Source organism: Schistocerca nitens, chromosome 1, assembly GCF_023898315.1.
Source record: "Schistocerca nitens isolate TAMUIC-IGC-003100 chromosome 1, iqSchNite1.1, whole genome shotgun sequence".
Lineage (NCBI taxonomy): Eukaryota > Metazoa > Arthropoda > Insecta > Orthoptera > Acrididae > Schistocerca > Schistocerca nitens.
This window is the reverse complement of record NC_064614.1, coordinates 1,108,530,161-1,108,551,306: the sequence shown is the minus strand read 5'-3', so window position 1 is coordinate 1,108,551,306 and position 21,146 is coordinate 1,108,530,161. Positions and strand designations below refer to the sequence as shown.

The 21,146-nt window shown below is 38.9% G+C and overlaps 1 protein-coding gene across 2 annotated transcripts in view; it reads left to right on the top strand.

The window, feature by feature from the left end:
• LOC126198852 (tubulin polyglutamylase TTLL5) overlaps positions 1 to 21,146 on the top strand; it is a 215,010-nt gene that overhangs the window by 1,786 nt on the left and 192,078 nt on the right. For both annotated transcript variants that reach the window (XM_049935443.1, XM_049935451.1), the window contains one exon: positions 513 to 711. In XM_049935443.1, coding sequence (XP_049791400.1) covers positions 513 to 711 — 199 coding nt within the window. The remainder of the gene's footprint in view (positions 1 to 512; positions 712 to 21,146) is intronic.

Sequence of the window (21,146 nt, the reverse complement as noted above, 5' to 3'; positions counted from 1 at the left end):
ATGTTGGAAATTTTTATCCAGAATTCCCTTCCTTCCTCTCATAACAAGGTATGGCTATAAATTTTTCTTTCTGTGAACTTTTTATGCAGTACATTCAGATGTATTACATGCAAAATATGTAAAAGAACAGTGTTTTTTGGGTGGCAAAGAAGTCTGTATCTTTGAAGGTCTTTGACAGCACAGCTGATAATTTTCCATTTCTGTGTGCCTGTCTGTTAGCTTCTAAACACCTCATTTTCTGTTATATGTGTTTAGTGAGAAAGAAGTGTCATTTCTTCAAACAGGAATTGAAAAACAATTTCATTTGGTCTGTCTAAACACCTCTGTGGGCTTGTTTGAGAAAATGGCCAGTAGACACTTTTTTCTCGGATACACAATTACAAGGTTTTCTTTTTTGATATATTACAATTTTATTATTTTGACCACAATTGTCTTACCACCATTTCCAATTATTATAGTTTATTTGTGAATAGATATAGTAACCATCCATCTGAAATAGACAACTTTTGTAGTCCTGAAAAAAACTGTGGTGAAGAATGTCTCAAATGGACTGTCGGGGGTCCAAAAAATGCAGTACTCCAGTTTCGCTGCTGTGCATTGTCAAACCCGCCCGTTGATCCACCGGCAAATGAGCTACATATGACTTATAAAACTGTACAAGCCGAGACAAAACTGCTTGCAGCTATACTGAATGCTCACGGAATGCGGGAGGTAAGTACAGTCTCATTGATTAGCAATGGGAAAATGTAATTCTCTTTATTCACAAATTTTGCTAAGTGTTACTAAAAAAATGGGTTATAAAGTAAAATGTTTTTATGGAGGACCTTGTGTTATTGTATTTTGTAGTAGTAAAAATACTTGAATTTTGGTAGAGACCTATACAGCTCAGTTTAAGTGCATAATTCTTTGACTTTTTGCCAATTAATGTTGCTAGGGTTTGACAATGGCTCCTCCCAAGTTTTGATCGTGCTGGCACTTATCTGAAGTGTAGTTCAGGATGAAGGTTGCTTTTGAAGCTGACAGTTAGGTTTTGTGATGGCAAAGCTAATGACTGTGAATGCGAAATAAAAGTTCTGGAAACAGACTAACCTGTAACATAGTGTAATGCCTGCCACCATATCATATCTAATCTGCCTTTTTGTATAAATAAGGTAACTGGGAAGGGGAGGGGTAACAACACATTACTCTTACCACTTAATACGATTTTGCTTCTGCCATGGTCCTACTATTTTGGAACCATCGTTTATTACTTTCACTTGTATTGCACTGCATATTTGAGCCGCAGTATCATGCTAGGGAGCTGATTTCATTTTAAGTTGTTAAAGGTAAGCCCTAATGATAAAGTATCAAATGTTGCATTTTGCTATGAAGCTTATTTCTATGGGATTAAAAGCTGCTGTTGCAAGGGCTCATTTGTTACAATGCTGTAATGTTCGTCTGGTCACATATTGGCAAGGACAGATACAGTAAGACAGTCTTCAATATTTTCCTCTTGTTATGGTTGAGATTAAGTGGTTCTAGACTGGTAGCTAACCAAATTATTATTGTTGTTATTGGTATACACAGATCCAAAATATTCTTCGTATGCTTAGATATCTTGGTTGAAGAAATGCAGGAGGGGATGTTAGCATGATTGGGTACTGAACTCATTAGTCATCTATTTCATAGGAGTACTTCTGTGCAGCTGTCATGTCTTCACAAGATTTTGACATCTCTGGTAGCACTGCAGAACCAGATAACACTTAGTGTATGGAACGGTGTCAACAGCTCTGCAGACGGATTTGTTGATTCTTCACATCCAAAATAAATGTTCATTACCAATTTGGGAGGCTTTTGCATAATTTTGTAAAGAATCAAGATAAAGCAAAATAGAAAGGCTAAGAGCTATTTACAGAGTACAGCATTTGTAGTAGTTCTGTTACCCAACTGAAACAAAAGGAATGATGTACCATACGCATTTCATTATACGAATTACAACATAGTGTGAAAATTATTTTATGTAATACTGTGATGCAATAGTAGGTTTTACTCGCCATTATCAGCAAATTCATCACTTTTGATGAAAGGGAGATGAAATAGAATGGCAGGGTGAGCACACGGTTGGAGAATGAGATTGAGGTGTTCGTTAACATGTGTAAGAATTATTGAAAATAAACTTCAAAGTTTTTGGGGCATTGATTTGAAGTAGAAAATAACTGAAAATTACATGCCATGTGATTCATAAATTTCCTGTACAATACTTCTATAAAATATCAATGTATAATACGAAATAAACAAAAGTATCCATACAAAGAATAACTAATGTGTATAAATTACTGTGCATTGCTATAGGATAAGTTGAGCACAACTTTTGGAAGTCTTCATAAGAAAAAGTTACACTGTTTGTGGAGTCAATTTTAACAGTGCAGTAAATGAGTACATTCAGTAGTTTACTAAGTAAGCAGGCAAAGCACTCAACATCACTGTGAATAAATTTGCAGCCCTATTCTGCATTTGCATAAAACATTTACTTCTCCCAACCCTGCATGTATTGTAGAGACCAAAGGTAGCAATGATTGTGTTTACTGGGTGTTCGGAGATGGATAACATTTTTAGAGTGTAGTAGGGAAATGTAGAGCTTGACTGCTTCTAGAGTATGAATAAGCTTGTTATCTTTAAAGTATACATTCTAACAATTTTTGTTTTGAAATATCCAGTGGAACAGATTAATGGCATTATCAGTGATAAGTATTATTTTCACACTTGAAGGTTGTCTTGTTACCCTGAAGCACACAAACTGTATTGTTAATTATTACTGCCAGTGATGCAGGACCACCACAGTACAGCTCTGTTTGAAAGTGGACTGTGTACCACAGTAATGAATCTTTGAATCATTTTGAGAGGCTTACCTGAAAAACTCACATGCTAAGAATATTCATCACCAACATCAATGGTCTGTAACATAGGAGTTAGTACTACTATGAGATGGACCCTGGTGGATTAAGCTTGTGTATTAGGCAGAGCAGCATCATTGAATGCTGTACAAAGTGAGCATTGCTGATGAAAATGGAAGTCTTTGGGTTTCTAATACTGGTTTGCCAAATAATTTTAAGTACTTGTACTCATAAATTTCATTGACAGCATTATTTTGTGGATTTCAGATGTTGAATTCAGAGGTAGTTATGAGCTTTCGTGGTTAGAGATATACATACGGGAATATTTGGTATTTCCATATCTGGCTTGAATATTAATTGACTTGTTATTTTACTGTGCTATTAAGAATCTCTCAGCCTTTCTCAGATATGCAATTTGTCTATGTTATTAATACTTAGATTTTAAAATTGACAGCATGTTGGCTATTGTCAACGGTTTATGCAATCTCTGCATAGAGTTATCCTCCCTCGGGTAGATTTAATCAGGATTTTCACTCTCCACCTGTATTTTTTTTCTTTTCCTGTCCCTTTTGTTTTTAGTATGTATGTATCAGGTAAATTCAGAGATGTAATGAAAGTGTGATTTCAGAGGTATTCTTGATGTGGCTACCAAAAGATATGATTGTCTTCAACTGGTTCCAGGATTACTTTTTTTCGAGGTCTTAATTGCCCTAGTTACTGTTATAGGAATCATGTTACAAAACACACAAGGTCATCATTTGCACCATTTGACGAAGATGACTACATGTCAGTTGTCAAAATATTGTCAATGAAAATTGGTCAAGCTGACAGAACAACTGAAAAAAACAGTAATATATGTTGTTCACAGGACTGGTGTCGAAGTGAGTCAATAACTTCTTCTGTATTAATTGCTTTGTGTGCTTCTGGCATGTGGATACAAAAGTCAGATGCACATAATACTTTTCTAGTGGATGAAAGCTTGTCCTTTCTACTTTACAGTTTCACAAGGTTCTGCGCTTGTGTGTGTATACACTTCAGAGTCATTAACTTAAATGGTCAGTGTGCTTCACTTTTGTATAATGTCCCTGGACCATCCTGACCCACAGGTACTCAGTTTAGTACATACATAATTACCTCAACTTCTCTCTGTGAGCTTTCTTTTGCTCGAAGAGGGACATTGTTCTCCTATAGACATCACTGACTGTCACATTCTCCTGTCACTTCACATAAGTAGAACACAAATGACAGCATTCTTTCGTGATTCTGGGCGTCCACTAAGTGGCAATAGGTGGCTTTTGCTGATGAATAACGTTTTATGCTCCATCGGAACAGATGGCCTTTGCCATGAACGGCATGAAACATCCGAAAGCAAACACCCTCCAGCATTCAGAAGGGATCAGTCTGGAAGAGGTAGCGATAAGGTTTCAGGAATGTTTTCGTGGGTGATCTCGTCATTCTAGAAAGGAAAATGGATTAACACAAGTATGCTTGTGTCCTTGGGGCCCATGTCCACCCCCACATGCAGTTTGTTTTTCCTCAGCACAATGGCACCTACCAGCAGGACAATGCAACAAGACACATAGCTCACAGTGTACGTGCGTAGTTTGAAGAGCACCAGTATGAGTTTACTATACTCTCCTGGCCACCAAATTTTCCAGATTTAAATCCAACTGAAAATCTGTAGGACCGCCTCGATCGGTCTGTACGCGCCATGGGTCCTCAACTGAGAAACTTAGCGCAGCTGACAACGGCACTGGAGTCGGCGTGACTCCACATCCCCGACAGTACCTTCCTGGACCTCGTACACGCACTTTCTGTGCGTCTCGCAGCGGTCGGCGCTGCAAAAGGTTGTTGTTCAGGGTTTTGACACGTGTTTGCGTTGTGACTAGACGTTGTAACTGTTGTGTTCGTGTATTTGCTCTCGCAGATTTAATACGGCGGAACGTTGTTTATCCGTGATCGAACAACCCACAGGTGTACTGCCTAGTCACAGTGTCCAACGGGCACATTTCGGCGATCAGACATGTCGCCATCGTCATGTGCGCTGACGGACTATGAACCGGACTGTTGAACAAATACCCCGGAAGAAACTGAGGTTGCACCTCATTAATCCGGACCTCCGGTTCACTCGATTTTTTTATGCTCCGAAAGAAGTAGCAGCCACAATGAACGACGACAATAAATTTAAATGTAGCCAGTGCCCAACTGCCATACACTGATCTTGGTGTGGTGTCGCTTAACTAGTCAATGTGGATTGTGAGTTGTACAGTTCTGTATTACTACCAATGGTTGTGAGTGTAAAGTGACATCGAAGAGAAGGAAGGTGGTAGTGTCCATGAACATAAATTTAGATGCGGTGCAGGGGATGCCCTGGGAAAAATTATGGCCAACCATTTAAGTCCACAGACACAGTTTGCACACTGAATAAAGAAACTGGTGGAAACGTCGACCCGTGTGAGATCGTTCAAGACTTTTTCAGACGTTCCAAGGTGCTTGTATACAGGTGTTAATGACGTAAATGACTGTCCACGAAATAACGATGATTTGTAATGAAGAAACTGCCATTTCTTCCTCTGCAAACATTGACGATTGTGATGTGTTAGCTAAGAATTAGTGAACAATCTGAAGACATTGACACAGACAGAGATACTATTGTTTTTTAAAAAATCTGACCTTGTGTTCGGATGGATGGAGGTTTCTCATACGACCATCCTGAGTTAGGTTCTGAATAGTTTCCCTAAATCACTCCAGACAAATGCCGGGCTGGTGCCTATTTATAAGGTCATGGCTGAGTACTTGTCCCCTCCTTGTCATACTAAATCTGTTAAATACGTAAATGCCTTTACATCTGAATTACGTTATTGTTATTAAGTTACAATACCAGGACATCTACAACATCCGTGTAAAAGTGACCCACGGATTACTATTACAACAACAATTAAAACGCCTGCGTAATGTTGTGGTACAAGGTACGGATATGGCTCACAAAAAATTCTTATTCCAGTGTATAACGTTCACTTTTTCAATATCTGATAAAATTTGGGGAAATACGTAATTCATATGCTTACGCGAAAAAACTTTGACACTCAACCCTTGTCATTCCGATAATCCATATGAGCTACGGTCCCACTTAACCCAGATAACGAAGTTCCACGGTAACCCCATTTTGAGATATTTTATACAGAGACTGGAATTAAGTTTATTGTATTCCAAGATTTGCATCATGTGTTGCTTAGGAAACCAGAACTAATTGTTAAATTATAGGCTGAGACGTACAGGCTCTTTCAACGTAATGGGCTATAGTGTAATGACCGTACATGCGTCCCTGATTGCGAGCCAGTGACCGTGCAGGAAATATAGTGCGCAGTTGTTTTTGATTTCATGAAAACTTGCTGCCGCGGTGTGGTCGTCAGTAGACACGGCATGCCCAGATCCGCTGTGATGATTCGACGACCGCAGAAGCCCTGTAGTAATCTTGCGCAGCGGCTCACACACTGTTGGCAAGGCACCCAGTCCGCGGACAACCTTGGAGCATCCAGTCGATAATATCTTACGCTGCAGTGCGAATCCCGTAGTTCGTGTACTATAGAACATGGAATGAAGGCGCACGAGAGGACAAGAGTCTTTTGTTTTCCAGGGCGAGGTGGCACATTGCCTCTGCGTCACTGGGCTGCTAGGGAAGAAGAGGTCAAGCGGCAACAATTTCTTACACAATGCCAGATATGAAATTAATTTACGCACGTAAAAATAGTCGGTGGATGATGTTGCATTAAGCTCTACTGAAGCCCAGAGCTACGTACACGCAACACAGTTTTTCACAAAATGCGGTCAAAATAAACGTTTCATGCAAAACTCATCACGCAAGTGTTAAAAGGCATTCAGAAGTTTTGTTTTTCATATTTCGCAATTAGTCTAACTCTTCGCGAAAAAGTAAATTACAGAAAACTTAGTGTTGCGTGTATACAACACCGAGAAGATATGGGTTATAATTATCGTGCTTGTCAGAGTGCCAACTGACAACGCTGTTGCTTCCTACAAAATATTAACTTGAGTTCTTGCTAACAAATGAGATCGTTGTCGAATTTCCAGAGTACGATAGCCTAGGACAAACTTTTGACTATTTTAGTGTCCTAAATTTTCGTTGCCCCAGAAAACTAAATCCCATATTACAAAATAATGTATAAATAATGGAACTACTTCAAAGAAACATATTATGGACTCCGCATTTAAGCTATCTTTGATGTGAAAACGGAAACTATATAGGTGTGTGGGAAGGTACAGCTCGACTTCCGCGGTGTCTAGCCTTTTATTTGAAGAGCGCACGTAGAAAGTTCCATGCTACTATCACAAGGCCCCGTCTTTAAAGCCTTTTCATCTTCAGACCCAGCAATGACAGCCTCACTTTTAACTTTATGACCACTGTTGCCACACGTTTGATCACCACTCACGCTTTCCTTTAATGGTGTTAAAATTTCCGTATGACTTCGACAACAATCGATGTGGAACATAACTACGAGGGCAGTTCAATAAGTAATGCAACACATTTTTTTTCTCGGCCAATTTTGGTTGAAAAAACCGGAAATTTCTTGTGAAATATTTTCAAACATTCCCGCTTCGTCTCGTATAGTTTCATTGACTTCCGACAGGTGGCAGCCCTGTACGGAGCTGTTAAAATGGCGTCTGTAACGGATGTGCGTTGCAAATAACGGGCAGTGATCGAGTTTCTTTTGGCGGAAAACCAGGGCATCTCAGATATTCATAGGCGCTTGCAGAATGTCTACGGTGATCTGGCAGTGGACAAAAGCACGGTGAGTCGTTGGGCAAAGCGTGTGTCATCATCGCCGCAAGGTCAAGCAAGACTGTCTGATCTCCCGCGTGCGGGCCGGCCGTGCACAGCTGACTCCTGCAATGGCGGAGCGTGCGAACACACTCGTTCGAGATTATCGACGGATCACCATCAAACAACTCAGTGCTCAACTTGACATCTCTGTTGGTAGTGCTGTCACAATTGTTCACCAGTTGGGATATTCAAAGGTTTGTTCCCGCTGGGTCCCTCGTTGTCTAACCGAACACCATAAAGAGCAAAGGAGAACCATCTGTGCGGAATTGCTTGCTCGTCATGTGGCTGAGGGTGACAATTTCTTGTCAAAGATTGTTACAGGCGATGAAACATGGGTTCATCACTTCGAACCTGAAACAAAACGGCAATCAATGGAGTGGCGCCACACCCACTCCCCTACCAAGAAAAAGTTTAAAGCCATACAGTCAGCCGGTAAAGTCATGGTTACAGTCTTCTGGGACGCTGAAGGGGTTATTCTGTTCGATGTCCTTCCCCATGGTCAAACGATCAACTCTGAAGTGTATTGTGCTACTCTTCAGAAATTGAAGAAACGACTTCAGCGTGTTCGTAGGCACAAAAATCAGAATTAACTTCTCCTTCTTCATGACAACGCAAGACCTCGCACAAGTCTTCGCACCCGAGAGGAGCTCACAAAACTTCAGTGGACTGTTCTTCCTCATGCACCCTACAGCCCCGATCTCACACCGTCGGATTTCCATATGTTTGGCCCAATGAAGGACGCAATCCGTGGGACGCACTACGCGGATGATGAAGAAGTTATTGATGCAGTACGACGTTGGCTCCGACATCGACCAGTGGAATGGTACCGTGCAGGCATACAGGCCCTCATTTCAAGGTGGCGTAAGGCCGTAGCATTGAATGGAGATTACGTTGAAAAATAGTGTTGTGTAGCTAAAAGATTGGGGAATAACCTGGTGTATTTCAATGCTGAATAAAACAACCCCTGTTTCAGAAAAAAAATGTGTTGCATTACTTATTGAACTGCCCTCGTATACAATAAGGACGATTCAACTTAATTATTCTGGTAATCGACCATGGATAAGCCAAACAGTATTTCAGTTTTTCTTTTCATGCCTGTTGGTTGTTTAATTTCTCATATAGTTAGATTACGGTAAGAAGTCCGTCTCTGCCCCCTAATATTTTACGTGGAACATCGGCACAAGCCAAACTATTGGCTTTATGCACGATTTAGATCCTCGCTTAAAGATCTCGTGGCATGGCAGGAATTTCAGCAGGTAGCACTATTCCATCGGTAGAGAAGTATCGATATACGATATAACGTCGCACAAAATACGGACACCGACATCTAGTGGTGGCTCTTAAGTAGCATGTCGGAAGTCTTGTGTTGTGTGTCAGTTCGGAAATAACGTAATACGTGTGTGTGAATGTCTCTGATCTTTAACCAAACCTTATTATTTCTGTCGTAATTTGTACCAGACCTGCTGATCGGCAGGAAGCGCGCGAACCCTTGAACTATCAGCATTGGACAGAAATAAGTAAACATATCCCCTTTCACGCCCCTTCCCCATTCGGCAGTCACATCGTCCTTCCTCTGCTCCCCGCTCGCCGTAAACCAGTCGGATTTAATCTGTAACAAAGCCTTATTATAATGCCATTTGTTTACATGTTGCCAAGAAAGTTAGTGAGCACAAATGACTCTAGAATGAAAACGATATTTCGACACCACAACGTAAATGGCTCGAAGAAAATCATCAAAAAACATACGAAAGACGCTCTCAGAACGTTGAGAAGACCAAATTATTGGCATTATGAACAATTTAGAACCTCGCTTCAAGATCTCATGGCGTGGCAGGAACTTCATCAGTTAGCACTTTTCCATCGGTAGATAACTATCTATATACGATATAACGTCGTACAAAATACCGACGCCTACGACTAATCGAATGAAAAAATCGCCATTTCGATATATCGGTGCCAGAAAGTTAGCTTTATAATTCAGATTATAACTCGCGATTCATGTGTTATTTTAAACTGTGAGGAGTGGGTTTTATGAATTGACAAAAAAAATAAGGAAAACCATATTATACATAATTTTACATACAAATAGAAAGAGCTTAGCAAAAAATATGCATACAGCTAGTGAAAAAGAAACAGAAAAAAACATATCAAAAATCAGTTTATTGGAGTTTTCTGCAGTTAGTCTACTTTGAGCAGAAATAACTTCACCTGGTTTTGAAAATAGTTTTTTCTAGTTTGAGTTATTTCCTTCTGGATTGTGAATCAATTATTTTCCAACTGCCCAGAGGGTAACATTCATAATTATCAAATATACTGATAATTCTAGGAAGTGTCTTCAATGTATAGATTTTTTTAGCTTTCATAGTTCTTGTACGATATTGTGGTGGCCACTCCACAAGGAAAATTCTATATCTAAAAATGTAATAATTTTTTGTTTCTTTATTTTGTTATTAATATGCATATTTTATCAGATTAGATTTTGTTATATTAAGGGGAGTTGAAACACCCTATCCCGACAATGTTAAACTTAGTTACTTGGCTTCCCTGTATTTCAGGAACCACTGTAGCCATTGACATGAAATTTTTATGTTCTGAGTTTACTGAACTACAGTAATGGCATTTCAGAAACTGATTTCGGAAATACAATTTTTTAACTACACACTTAAAATTTTGGGTACTTTTTGTATGTTGTCCTAAATAATTTTAGTTGTTCTTAACATTATGTTCTTCTTTTAGTTCAGTAGACTCAGGATATGTATGTTATTATGCCCTGAAAATTTCAATACTCTACTTGGAGTGGTTTCTCAGATTTAAAGAAAAATGCCACAAAAAATGTAAGTTTTCGGCAATGGCTTCTAACATTTCAAAAGACTATAACTCACTTAATATATGTATTTTTTTATTGTTAGTCACTCAGAAGCACCCTGCACCATACTGTATATCATCCTCTTGATCTGTCTCCAAATTTTTTCTTCTGTCAGTACTCCTTAGTGGCCAACTGTCCTGCATATTCTGCATTTGTCAATGCAAACCTTGTCCATCCATTCTAGTTCTCTGATGCAGTCTGCTCCAGGATTAATTCCCATATACTGTAGCACCAATGTTGCTACTTTAGTGTCTTCATTCCAACAAAAACGTGTTTTGCTAAATCAGTCCATATAAGATTATTGAACGTCTCTTTGGGATTTTGAGTCTGACCATGCAGACACGTCTTCAATAATTTAGGATTTGCCAAGTCTCTGTAAATAGGTTTTACGATATCTACGACTACTGCTGGAATGGAATGTTTATGGCTGTATAAACTGTTGGAGTACTGGGTATTTTGGTAATTGCACCATGAATCAGGATCAGGAGGGCAAAGGTGGTGTACCGGTTTTTAATCAGTTGACAGTCTGTGGAAGAAGGTAGCCCGTACTGCCTGCTTCATTTTCAATAAATCCTCAGTATTATTTCTAATGTCCATCCCATAATACTGCTATAGTTCATCAATAAATTTGTCTGTTAGCCTGCCTCTTATGGTTTTACCATCAGAAAGTATCTTGACTCTTAAACTTCGTTTCAACTTTGTCAACCTGGTGCCCATCCTCTTCTGGACATGACTAACTCATTCCAGTTTTGTGATAATCTTCTCACCATAAGGCTGAGCAGCTACTACACTGTTATAGGCTTTTGAGTCTCCATACTTAAGAACTTAGTGTAACACACTCTTCTTTCATTCACAAATTGACTAAAAATTTCAATAGTTGCAGAGGCTTCCATACTGCCACTGTTCCTTCATAATTTCTGACACAGATATGCCCTTCTTCATTCTTTGATTTACAGTTATAACAATGTTTGGTTAAAATCTGGAAATCTATTACCTTTCCAGTATCCACATTGGTCACCATAGCAACAGAATTCTTAGAACTGTAGCGGCACTTCTGCCAAGTGCCATCAAAAGCTACTGGTATGTCAGTCATAACATCATTTATTTTAACAGCTTTGTTTGCAGCACTCTTCATTGACTCACACACAGAAAATTCCACAGCAGCTCCAATAAATCCTGCATACTTGTTGATTTTACAAGGTGGACATGGCATCTTCATGATTGCACACAATGTTTGTGGCGCAGTGTGTTCTTTGCCAATAGCTCTCAATACATAAAACCACCTAAAAATTAATTCAAAATCATTGTCTTTACATTTATCAGAATTCCAAAATGAATGAATATATTTACAACTGGCACAATTAATGATAAGTTTCCTGGCTAGTCCATTTGATACTTCACTGTCTTCATGTAAACTGGCCCTCCACATATTTTACAACACACATATTTACCTAACACGCTTGTTAGGATCTGTAAATCTATCAGAATATAACCTGACCTATCATTTACATCACTTTCATTTTGAGAAAACACTGTATCACAATGCTTTATTTTAATCTTTGAAGCACTAACGAGTGTTTCTCTAGATACTGACGAGTTTTCATGTATTTCATTGTCTGTAACTTCACACGCCACATGTTGAACACAGTGTTTGCATTTATATATAATCATTTTATTCGGAAAATTGCAAATTTTATAATGAGATAAAAAATCCGAAAATTTGAAAAACAATTTTTCCCCATTCTAACTCCCCTTCAATTATATTGTTATTAAGACATTATCTGGTGAAGCAGCAGCATCTGTCCAAGTCTGAAGATTCCTGTTTGCTTGGTGGCTTCAGTCAACATCTTATTCAGTTTCCTCAAAATGTCAGCCTTAACAACAGGGTTTGAAAATTAGGCATCTTCGAATCTTGGTTCCAATAAAATGCTAAGAGTAGAGATTGACATTCTCACCAGTTTTTCAAAACACTTGGTCATTACTCCAATAAGACTTTAAAGAATTTCTTCATTAATAACTTAAACAAATTGATTACTAATTACAAGGAAAAATGTACATATCATCTTAGTTTCATTGCTAAAGGAACCTTTGGCTACAACTCCAACTTCATTCCACATATCTTTTACCATGGGAATTGTTTTATGGCTTGTATTCTTTAACTACAGTCAAATTTTCATCAACGAGCCCATAGCCATCTGTCCCTGATCATAGGTTTTCAGATGCTGGGAATTCAAATGAGCTTTTAAGTTTGTGGTGTAAAAGGATTTTGAGTACCTTCTCACAGTAATTGCACTTACCTCTGCTATCATTTGGCATGAAATGCCATAACACATCAGTTTTGAGAGCCATTCCATTTTCCTTTTTTGTCCAAACTGCAAAATCTCTTCAAAAACACACAACATTCAGTGAAGAATACAAACAGAAGAGGTTACAAGGATTACATTTCTGCCAACATTACTTTTGAGTGAGAGGAGGCTACAAAAATATAAATTGACTAGTCAAAAATTCTGTAACAACTTCACAGTAAAAACTGTAGTTACTGTTTGTACATAGATATTTGAATGTTAAAAAGAAACCAGGTTGAGTTATGAGAGGGTGATGGTGGTGTTGATGCTATCCATTTGTATTGCCACAAAATATCGATACTACCGATATATCATCTGGACAAATATAGATTAAAACTGTAACTTATCGGATTCAGGGCAACCCGATCCCCTAATTTATTATCCAACAATTACTGCAAAGCATGATGGGAACGTCGTCAAAGATAGACACTACTCCAAGAGGTAGACCGAATGGCAAATCCTCCGTTGTTCGTAGAAACAATGCAAAGGGGTCAAAGGATTTTGGAGGACCCCGACCAACATGTATGCAGCCCTCAACACTGAAATTTAAGAAAGCAACTATGTTTGCAACCCTAAATGTAAACTCTCTAATTAAAGTAGGAAAATTGAAATTATTGATTGAAAAGCTGAACCAGAAAGAAATTTTAATATGTGCATTGCAAGAAACAAGGTTTTTAGATGAAACTGCTTTAGATTTTGAAAACTATCGTTTATTTAAAGGAAAACCAGGTAAAATCTTAATGAAACAAATGCCATACCTGGGAACAGCATTTCTGGTACATCACTCAATTTTAGATTCAGTTACTAACTTCTACTCGAGTTCTGAGAGACTATCCATTCTTGAGATTAAATGTAAAAACAAAGGATACTCTATAATCAACTGCCATGCACCCATAAACCAGGACAACAAAAATAACCCGGAGAAAGTTGAAGAATTTTGGGAGATACTTGAAATGGAACTGGATAGGTGCTCAAAGAAGAACATCAAAATGTTAGTAGGCGATTTTAACGCACAAATAGGAAGGGAGAAAAAATACCATGGAACAGTAGGCCTCTTCCCAGGTCACAAAAGAACTTCAAAAAATGGAGAAAGGCTTATAGAGGTTTGTAGGCATTTCAACTTGAAAATAATGACAACACATTTCAAAAAGCTGAGCCGAAAAACTAAAACATGGAGATCACCAAATCCACTTCTCGGAGAATTCCAAATTGACCATGTGGCTATCTCACTTCATTGTCAAGAAGAAATTCAAAACACTAAAGTGCTGAAAAGCCTTGATGTTGATTCAGACCACTATTTGACTACGATTAAATTCAGACCACTCCCATTTCGAAAAGAGAAGAAAACCTTTTACAAAATTCCAAGATATAACACAGAAACCTTAAAAAATGAAGAAATTAAACAACGGTTTCAAAGAGCATTGCACAAAGATAGCGATGGCATATCCACAATAAATAAGGAAGCGGGATGGGAGGAGATCAAAAACGAAATAGTTGAAATAGCAAAAGAAAATTGTCTCGTGAAAAGAGTAAGAAGACATCCATGGTGGGACAATGAATGTGATGAGAACCTGGAGAAGAGACAGAAATTGTGGCAGAAATGGAACTCCACAAAAGATCCTCAAGATCTTGACAATTTTAAAATCCAGAGAAGAGAAACAGCTAAGCTTTTCCGTAATAAAAAAAGAAGACAATTTCAGGATAACCTAGAACAGATTGAGGAAGACTTTAAAAGAAATAATTCTAGAGATTTCTACAAAACTTTTAGAAAACAGCTAACCAAATACCAATCCCCAAATTTATGTTTTAAAGATGAAGAGAACAAGCTAGGTTTGACAAACATGACTAATTGTGAAATATTAGCAAAATATTTCGAGAATCTACTAAATTGTGAACCCCCCAAAGATAAAATGAGTTTTGAAAACCACCGAAATACTAATACCGAGTCAAAACCTCCAGACGCTGAAGAAATAAAACACATAATACACAGTCTAAAAAACAATAAAGCCCCAGGTGAAGACTCCATAGTACCAGAAATCCTAAAAATAATGGATACCAACCTCCCACAAGTTTTGGAACATATGTTTAAGAAGATCTAGGACGAAGAAAGAATTCCTGAAGACTGGCAGTGTGCCCTGATACACCCACTACACAAAAAGGGGGATAAGATGAATGTTAATAATTATAGAGGGATCTCGCTACTACCAGTAGGATACAAAATTTTGTCAAGGAAATTACTTCAAATCGTGGAGCCAGTTCTGGATAAAAAAAATAGGTGAATATCAAGCAGGTTTTAGACAAGGTAGATCCTGTGTTGAACAAATATTTAACCTGAAAACACTAATTCGTTACAGAATCTCAAGAGGCCAGAGATTTGCAATAGTATTTGTAGATTTCAAAAAAGCATACGACTCGGTAGATGGAGAAACACTACTGAAAGTATTGGAAGAATTTGGGGTCGATAAGAAAACAATTCAAATTATCAAACAGACGCTAACAAACAGTAAGGCCAAAGTTAAATTTATGGGTGAAATTTCAAGGAAGTTCGAAATTAAAACAGGTGTTAGACAAGGTGATGGTTTATCCCCAATCCTCTTCAACTGCGTACTGGAAAAGATATTGAGAATATGGAAAGAAGAACTCAAAGGCACCAAGAATGACATCAGAATTGGAACAAAAAAAGAAAAAAATAGAAGTGGACTGTTTACCTTTTGCAGACGATCTGGCAATAATTACAGAAAACGAAGAAATAGCTCAGAAGTACTTGGAGAAACTACAAGAAGTTTCGGCCAGAGCTGGACTGCAGATTTCATTTGAAAAAACCGTATATATGTCTAATCATAGAAATAACAACAAAAATCTTATTACTAAATACGGCAATATTAAGAGAGTAGAAACATTTAAGTATTTAGGTGAAATAATCCAAGTGAATGGTTTAGACAAGAGTGCAAACCAGGCGAGAGCAAGGAAAATGGAATTTGCTTTTCAAAAAACCAAAGACATATATAACAAAAAAAACATTTCGATTAAAGCTAACTTAAGACATTATAAAACTGTCATTAGACCAGAATGCCTGTATGCATCGGAGTGCCTAACTCTTAACAAAAAGGGGGAAATAGAAAACATGGAAAGGAAAGAAAGGAAAATTTTGAGAAAAATATTAGGACCGAGAAAGATTGGAGAAGAGTACAAGCTAAAGAGTAATAAGGAAATATACAAAACTATTGAGAAAGTGAGTGATGCAATGCGTAAACGCAGACTAACGTTTTATGGTCACCTGTCGAGGATGGATGGAAACAGACTAACAAGAAAAGTGTTTGAACATAGTAACAGGAACGAAAAAACCAACAATAAATGGATACAGATGGTGAAAAAGGATTTGGCCTATTTTAATGTCACCCGTGAGTCAATCAGGGACAGGAAAAAGTTTAGACAAATAGTGAACGAAATTAAGTGTTTTCCAGAAGAAACGAAACTAAAGAATAATAACAGGAAATGGTCGGAAGAGCGGAGGAGGAACCATTCGAAAATGATGAGGAAATATTGGGAAGAGAGAAAAAAGATCAAAAAGCCGGGCAAGTGAATTGTTGAACGTGGTCCAAAGATGGCCGAAATCGAAAGAAGAAGAAGAAAACTGTAACTTAACACTCTCCAATAATTGATATTTCTATGTATCACTATCTGATATCCCAACCCTGGTTAGCATGCTAAATGCCATTGTTCAGAAGAAGCAGACTCAAAGTAGCCAAAGCCGAACAATTGCAGGTGCAGTTACTGGCCACTGTAGAAAATGATTTATTGGACATTCATGAGGCATTAGTTTCAGTACAATTGGAGCAGATTTCTGTCATAACAAGAGGACTTATGCAAGATTTAGTGTGCGAGGTTCAACTTTCACCAATCTGTAATCAACAAAAATCGTCTCCTTTGAAATTCTGGGAAGACAGTGTATCCTGTTCTGCATAGTGTGGCTTATAAATATTTGGGAATAGTGGCTTCTTCTGTTGCATCTGAAATGCCATTTTGTAAGATAAGGAACACAGCAACAGCTTGCCATTCAAGACTGCGGAAAAAGATTACATAAATTAGAGAATCTCAGTTCACCTACAAAAAAATTTTGGTGCTTATGAGCATCCTCTTTCAAATTCCGGAGGTGGCAGGAATAAAATGTAGGAAGGGAAAGGCTGTTTACAATTTGTACAGAAAACAGATGGCACTTATAAGACTCAAGGGGCACGAAAGGGAAGCAGTCGTTGAGAACGGAGTGAGACCGGACTCTAGCTATCCCCAATGTTACGCAATCTCTATACTGAGCAGGCAGTAAAGAAAACAAAAGAAAAAATTGAAGTGGGAGAAGAAAGAAAAATGTCGGGGTTTGCTGATGACATTGTAATTCTGTCAGACACAGCAAAGGACCTGGAAAAGCAGTTCAATGAGAGGACGACATAAGATGAAAATCAACAAAAGCAAAACGAGGATAATGGAATGTAGTAGAATTAAATCAGGTGGTGCTGAGGGAATTACATTAGGAAATGACACTTAAGGTAGTAGATGTTTGCTATGTGGGCAGCAAAATAACTGATGATGGTGGAAGTTGGGAAGATATAAAATGTAGACTGGCAATGGCAAGGAAAGCGTTTCTGAATAACAGAAATACGTCAACATCAAGTATAGATTTGTCAGGAAGTCATTTCTGAAAGTATTTGTATGGAAGTGAAACATGGACGATAAACAATTTAGACAAGAAGAGTATAGAAGCTTTTGAAATGTGGTGCTGCTGAAGATCGGATGGGTAGGCCATGTAATTAATGGGGAGGTACTGAATAGAACTGCGGAGAAGAGGAATTTGTGGGACAACTTAAGTATAAGAAGGGATCAGTTGGTAGGACACGTTCTGAGGCATCAAATGGAGGGAAGTGTGGAATCTAAATATTGTAGAGGCCTAGAGATGAATACAATAAAGAGATTCAGATGGATGTAGGTTGCAGTAGTTACTCGTAGGTGAAGAGGCTGTCACAGGATAGAGTAGCATGGAGAGCTGCATCAACCAGAATCATATTCACCAAACCATATGTGTTAAAAACATTATCTTTATCGATCAGAATGTAGATCTGCAAAAAAAAAATGCCACTTATGTAATTCATAAAACTTAATCAACTATGCTTCGTCACAAAAAGAAAGTACAGGGTGGCATAGATAAGTAGCACGTGTAAGTATAAAGGAAATGCAGTGAAATCACAGAAACTAAGAATTGTATTGCAATTACCATTTATTTACAATGAAAAAAGTGTAAAATGCATTTACAGAAGATTTTGAAAGTATCTCCCTGCAACATAAATACACAGCTGTGCACGTCCAAGCATAAATACACATCCAGTGTAAAGTTCGGAATTAGATGGCGTCAACTTCTCGGCTGATGTTGTCTTTCAGTTCCGGTATTGTGTGTGCATTCGTTTCATAGGCGTTGCTGCTGAAGTATCCCCATAGGACAAAATCACATGTTAGATCCGGCGAACGTGGTGGCCATAAATGTTTGTTGACAGTATGTCCCTCAGTGAAGACTTCGTGCATTCGTTCCAGGGATACGTTGGACGTGTGACATGTTGCCCCATCGTGCTGGAAGTAGTAGCACTGTTTTTCATATTCAGTTTGTACAGCACAGAATGTTTCAGAAATTTTCATATATGCAATCGTGTTGAGGGTAATGTCAAAAAATATGGGTCCAGTGATGCACCTTCCTGTTACACCGTACAAAACGCCGATATTTTCACCATGGAGTGGTTGTAGTATTAGGGTTCTCTGTTCAGTACCTCGTCTTCCGTGAATTCAAATTACCTGAAAAATAAAACCATAATCATCACTCATGATGTAATGGAAACGTTCTAACAAACCATCATTTGTGATATTCAAAAACTACGTGCAGTAATTTAGACATCCGTTCCTCCCTGTCATCCTCCCCTAATTGCTGCAAAACCGTCTCACCATATGGCTTCAAATTAAGAGTTTGAATATCCGCTGGCAGCTCCTACTTATAAGCCCCTGTTCGGGCAATTTACATGCAGACTTCTTTGGGATCTGAATAAATTCTTCGGCGAGTGCCTGCAGTAACTTCTGGTGTGCGAACTGAAGGAATTTTTTGTCGTTTCACTTTTTGCACAAATCCGCAGCAGCGCTAGTTCTTATACAGACTTCAACTTTTGTAGTCCTGTCTTTCTCAGTTGTGTGTAATATTACGGTAACCGTCAGACAGCAACTGAATAAAACACAATTTTAGTGCCATACGAGTTTCGCCTTATACAGACTCTTTATTGCTCTCTTTGCTGGTAGTCCTCTATTCGGATACTTAGGCTGAAAACTTTGCGAGTTTCCTTAATCGTACCTGTTTTCACATATGCTTCCACAGTTTCAATTCTTTCTTCTATTGAGAAAGTCGTTTTGCAGATCGTAAATCGAAACGTCTAACGTCTCTGATCAAATGAACTGAAACGTTCATAGAAGAACGCTAACAGTAAATTATTGCGTAAAACTGCCCATTGTTGTAGTTTTTGTTTTCTAATTCAGAATTAGACATATTGCACTCGTATTCGTAGAACATCTGACATCTGTAGCCGAGCGGTTCTAGGCGCTTCTGCGCGACCTGCGCGCCGGATGGGGATGAAATGATGATGAAAACAACACCACACCCCCGGAGAAAATCTCCAGCCCAGTCGGGAATCGAACCCGGGCCCGTAGCACGGCAGTCTGTCACGCTGACCACTCTATGGGGGCGGACATGATAAATAATATTATGGGAATGCTTTGAACTTGAAAGTAAAAACAGAACACTACAATCGAATAATTGATTATTCGTATACAATTATTTGAGATGATTAATCGCTTTACCTTAATAATTTGAAACGCCAATTGATCGACTCTTACGCATCATCCTTCCCTACTATACATCAGTTGCGACAGTGCATCTTTGTTTTCAAATTACAGTTATTGCGTTTTGTTTACTAAATCTACCGAAGACACAACCGGCGATCCAGGTCTCTCGGCGTGCACTTTAATCACGTCGACCTAGATCCGCGATTACGTGGTCTTTGCATAGGTCCGGCCCTTAAGACGCTTGAGGACCTATTTGCCCATTGTATACACATTAGGAAGCACCTGAAAGATGCTCCAGCTGCATGCGCAGAGAAAGTGTAAAGATTTTTCGCGTTATTCTTCTCTTTTTTCAGTTGGCATGACATTATAAATACCACTTATTCCACAGAAAGTGGACCGCCTGCAGTCTTGTGGAAAAAACCGTCTCTCCTCTTTACCTAGGGTCGCCATTCGTTCCAGTGTATCGGAACCGGTTATGGACATTCATATTCCAAATTTTTCTTTTGTTTCGTTTACTGCTTGCTAAATATACAGATTGAATAACGTCCGGGGATAGGCTACAGCCATGTCTCACTCCTTCTCAATCGCTTCCCTCTCACGCCCCCTCTACTCTTATAACTCCCATCTGGCGTCTACACAGCGATACGCGAAGAAAGAAGAAGAAGAAGAAGTATACGGGAAAACGAGTGACGGAGGGGGGAGCAAATGACAAATTGCTTGTGTAGAAAAGTGTTATCGCACCCGCCTTGAGTACAGTTCAGATTTGTGTATGTCTGTCTTTAGAGACTGGTTTCTTTCAAAATAGCAAAGATTGTTTCTGGCAGTGCTGACAACTCTGTTTCTACCAAAAGCTTACGCAACACTTCAAATGTACCCACCACTGAACGCCAAAATGTCAGTATCGCAAGAGCCGTGATATTGGGTGGGGTAAATGAGTCCATATTTGTTTTTGTGTAATATGAAACAGAAGCTGGTTTCGTCGTGTGGTATTCTGTGGACGCATGACTATGTTACTGTTTCCGAATCCGTGTATGATCTGCTAGATTTAAATGTTCTGTAAGTATATTGCTCGTATTCTATGTTATTTTCGGTCCCATCTGTTTTTCGTACTATAGTATTTAATTGCGCCCCCCCCCCCTCCATGATGAACCATGGACCTTGCCGTTGGTGGGGAGGCTTGCGTGCCTCAACGATACAGATAGCCGTACCGTAGGTGCAACCACAACGGAGGGGTATCTGTTGAGAGGCCAGACAGCCGGCCGCGGTGGTCTCGCGGTTCTAGGCGCGCAGTCCGGAACCGTGCGACTGCTACGGTCTCAGGTTTGAATCCTGCCTCGGGCATGGATGTGTGTGAT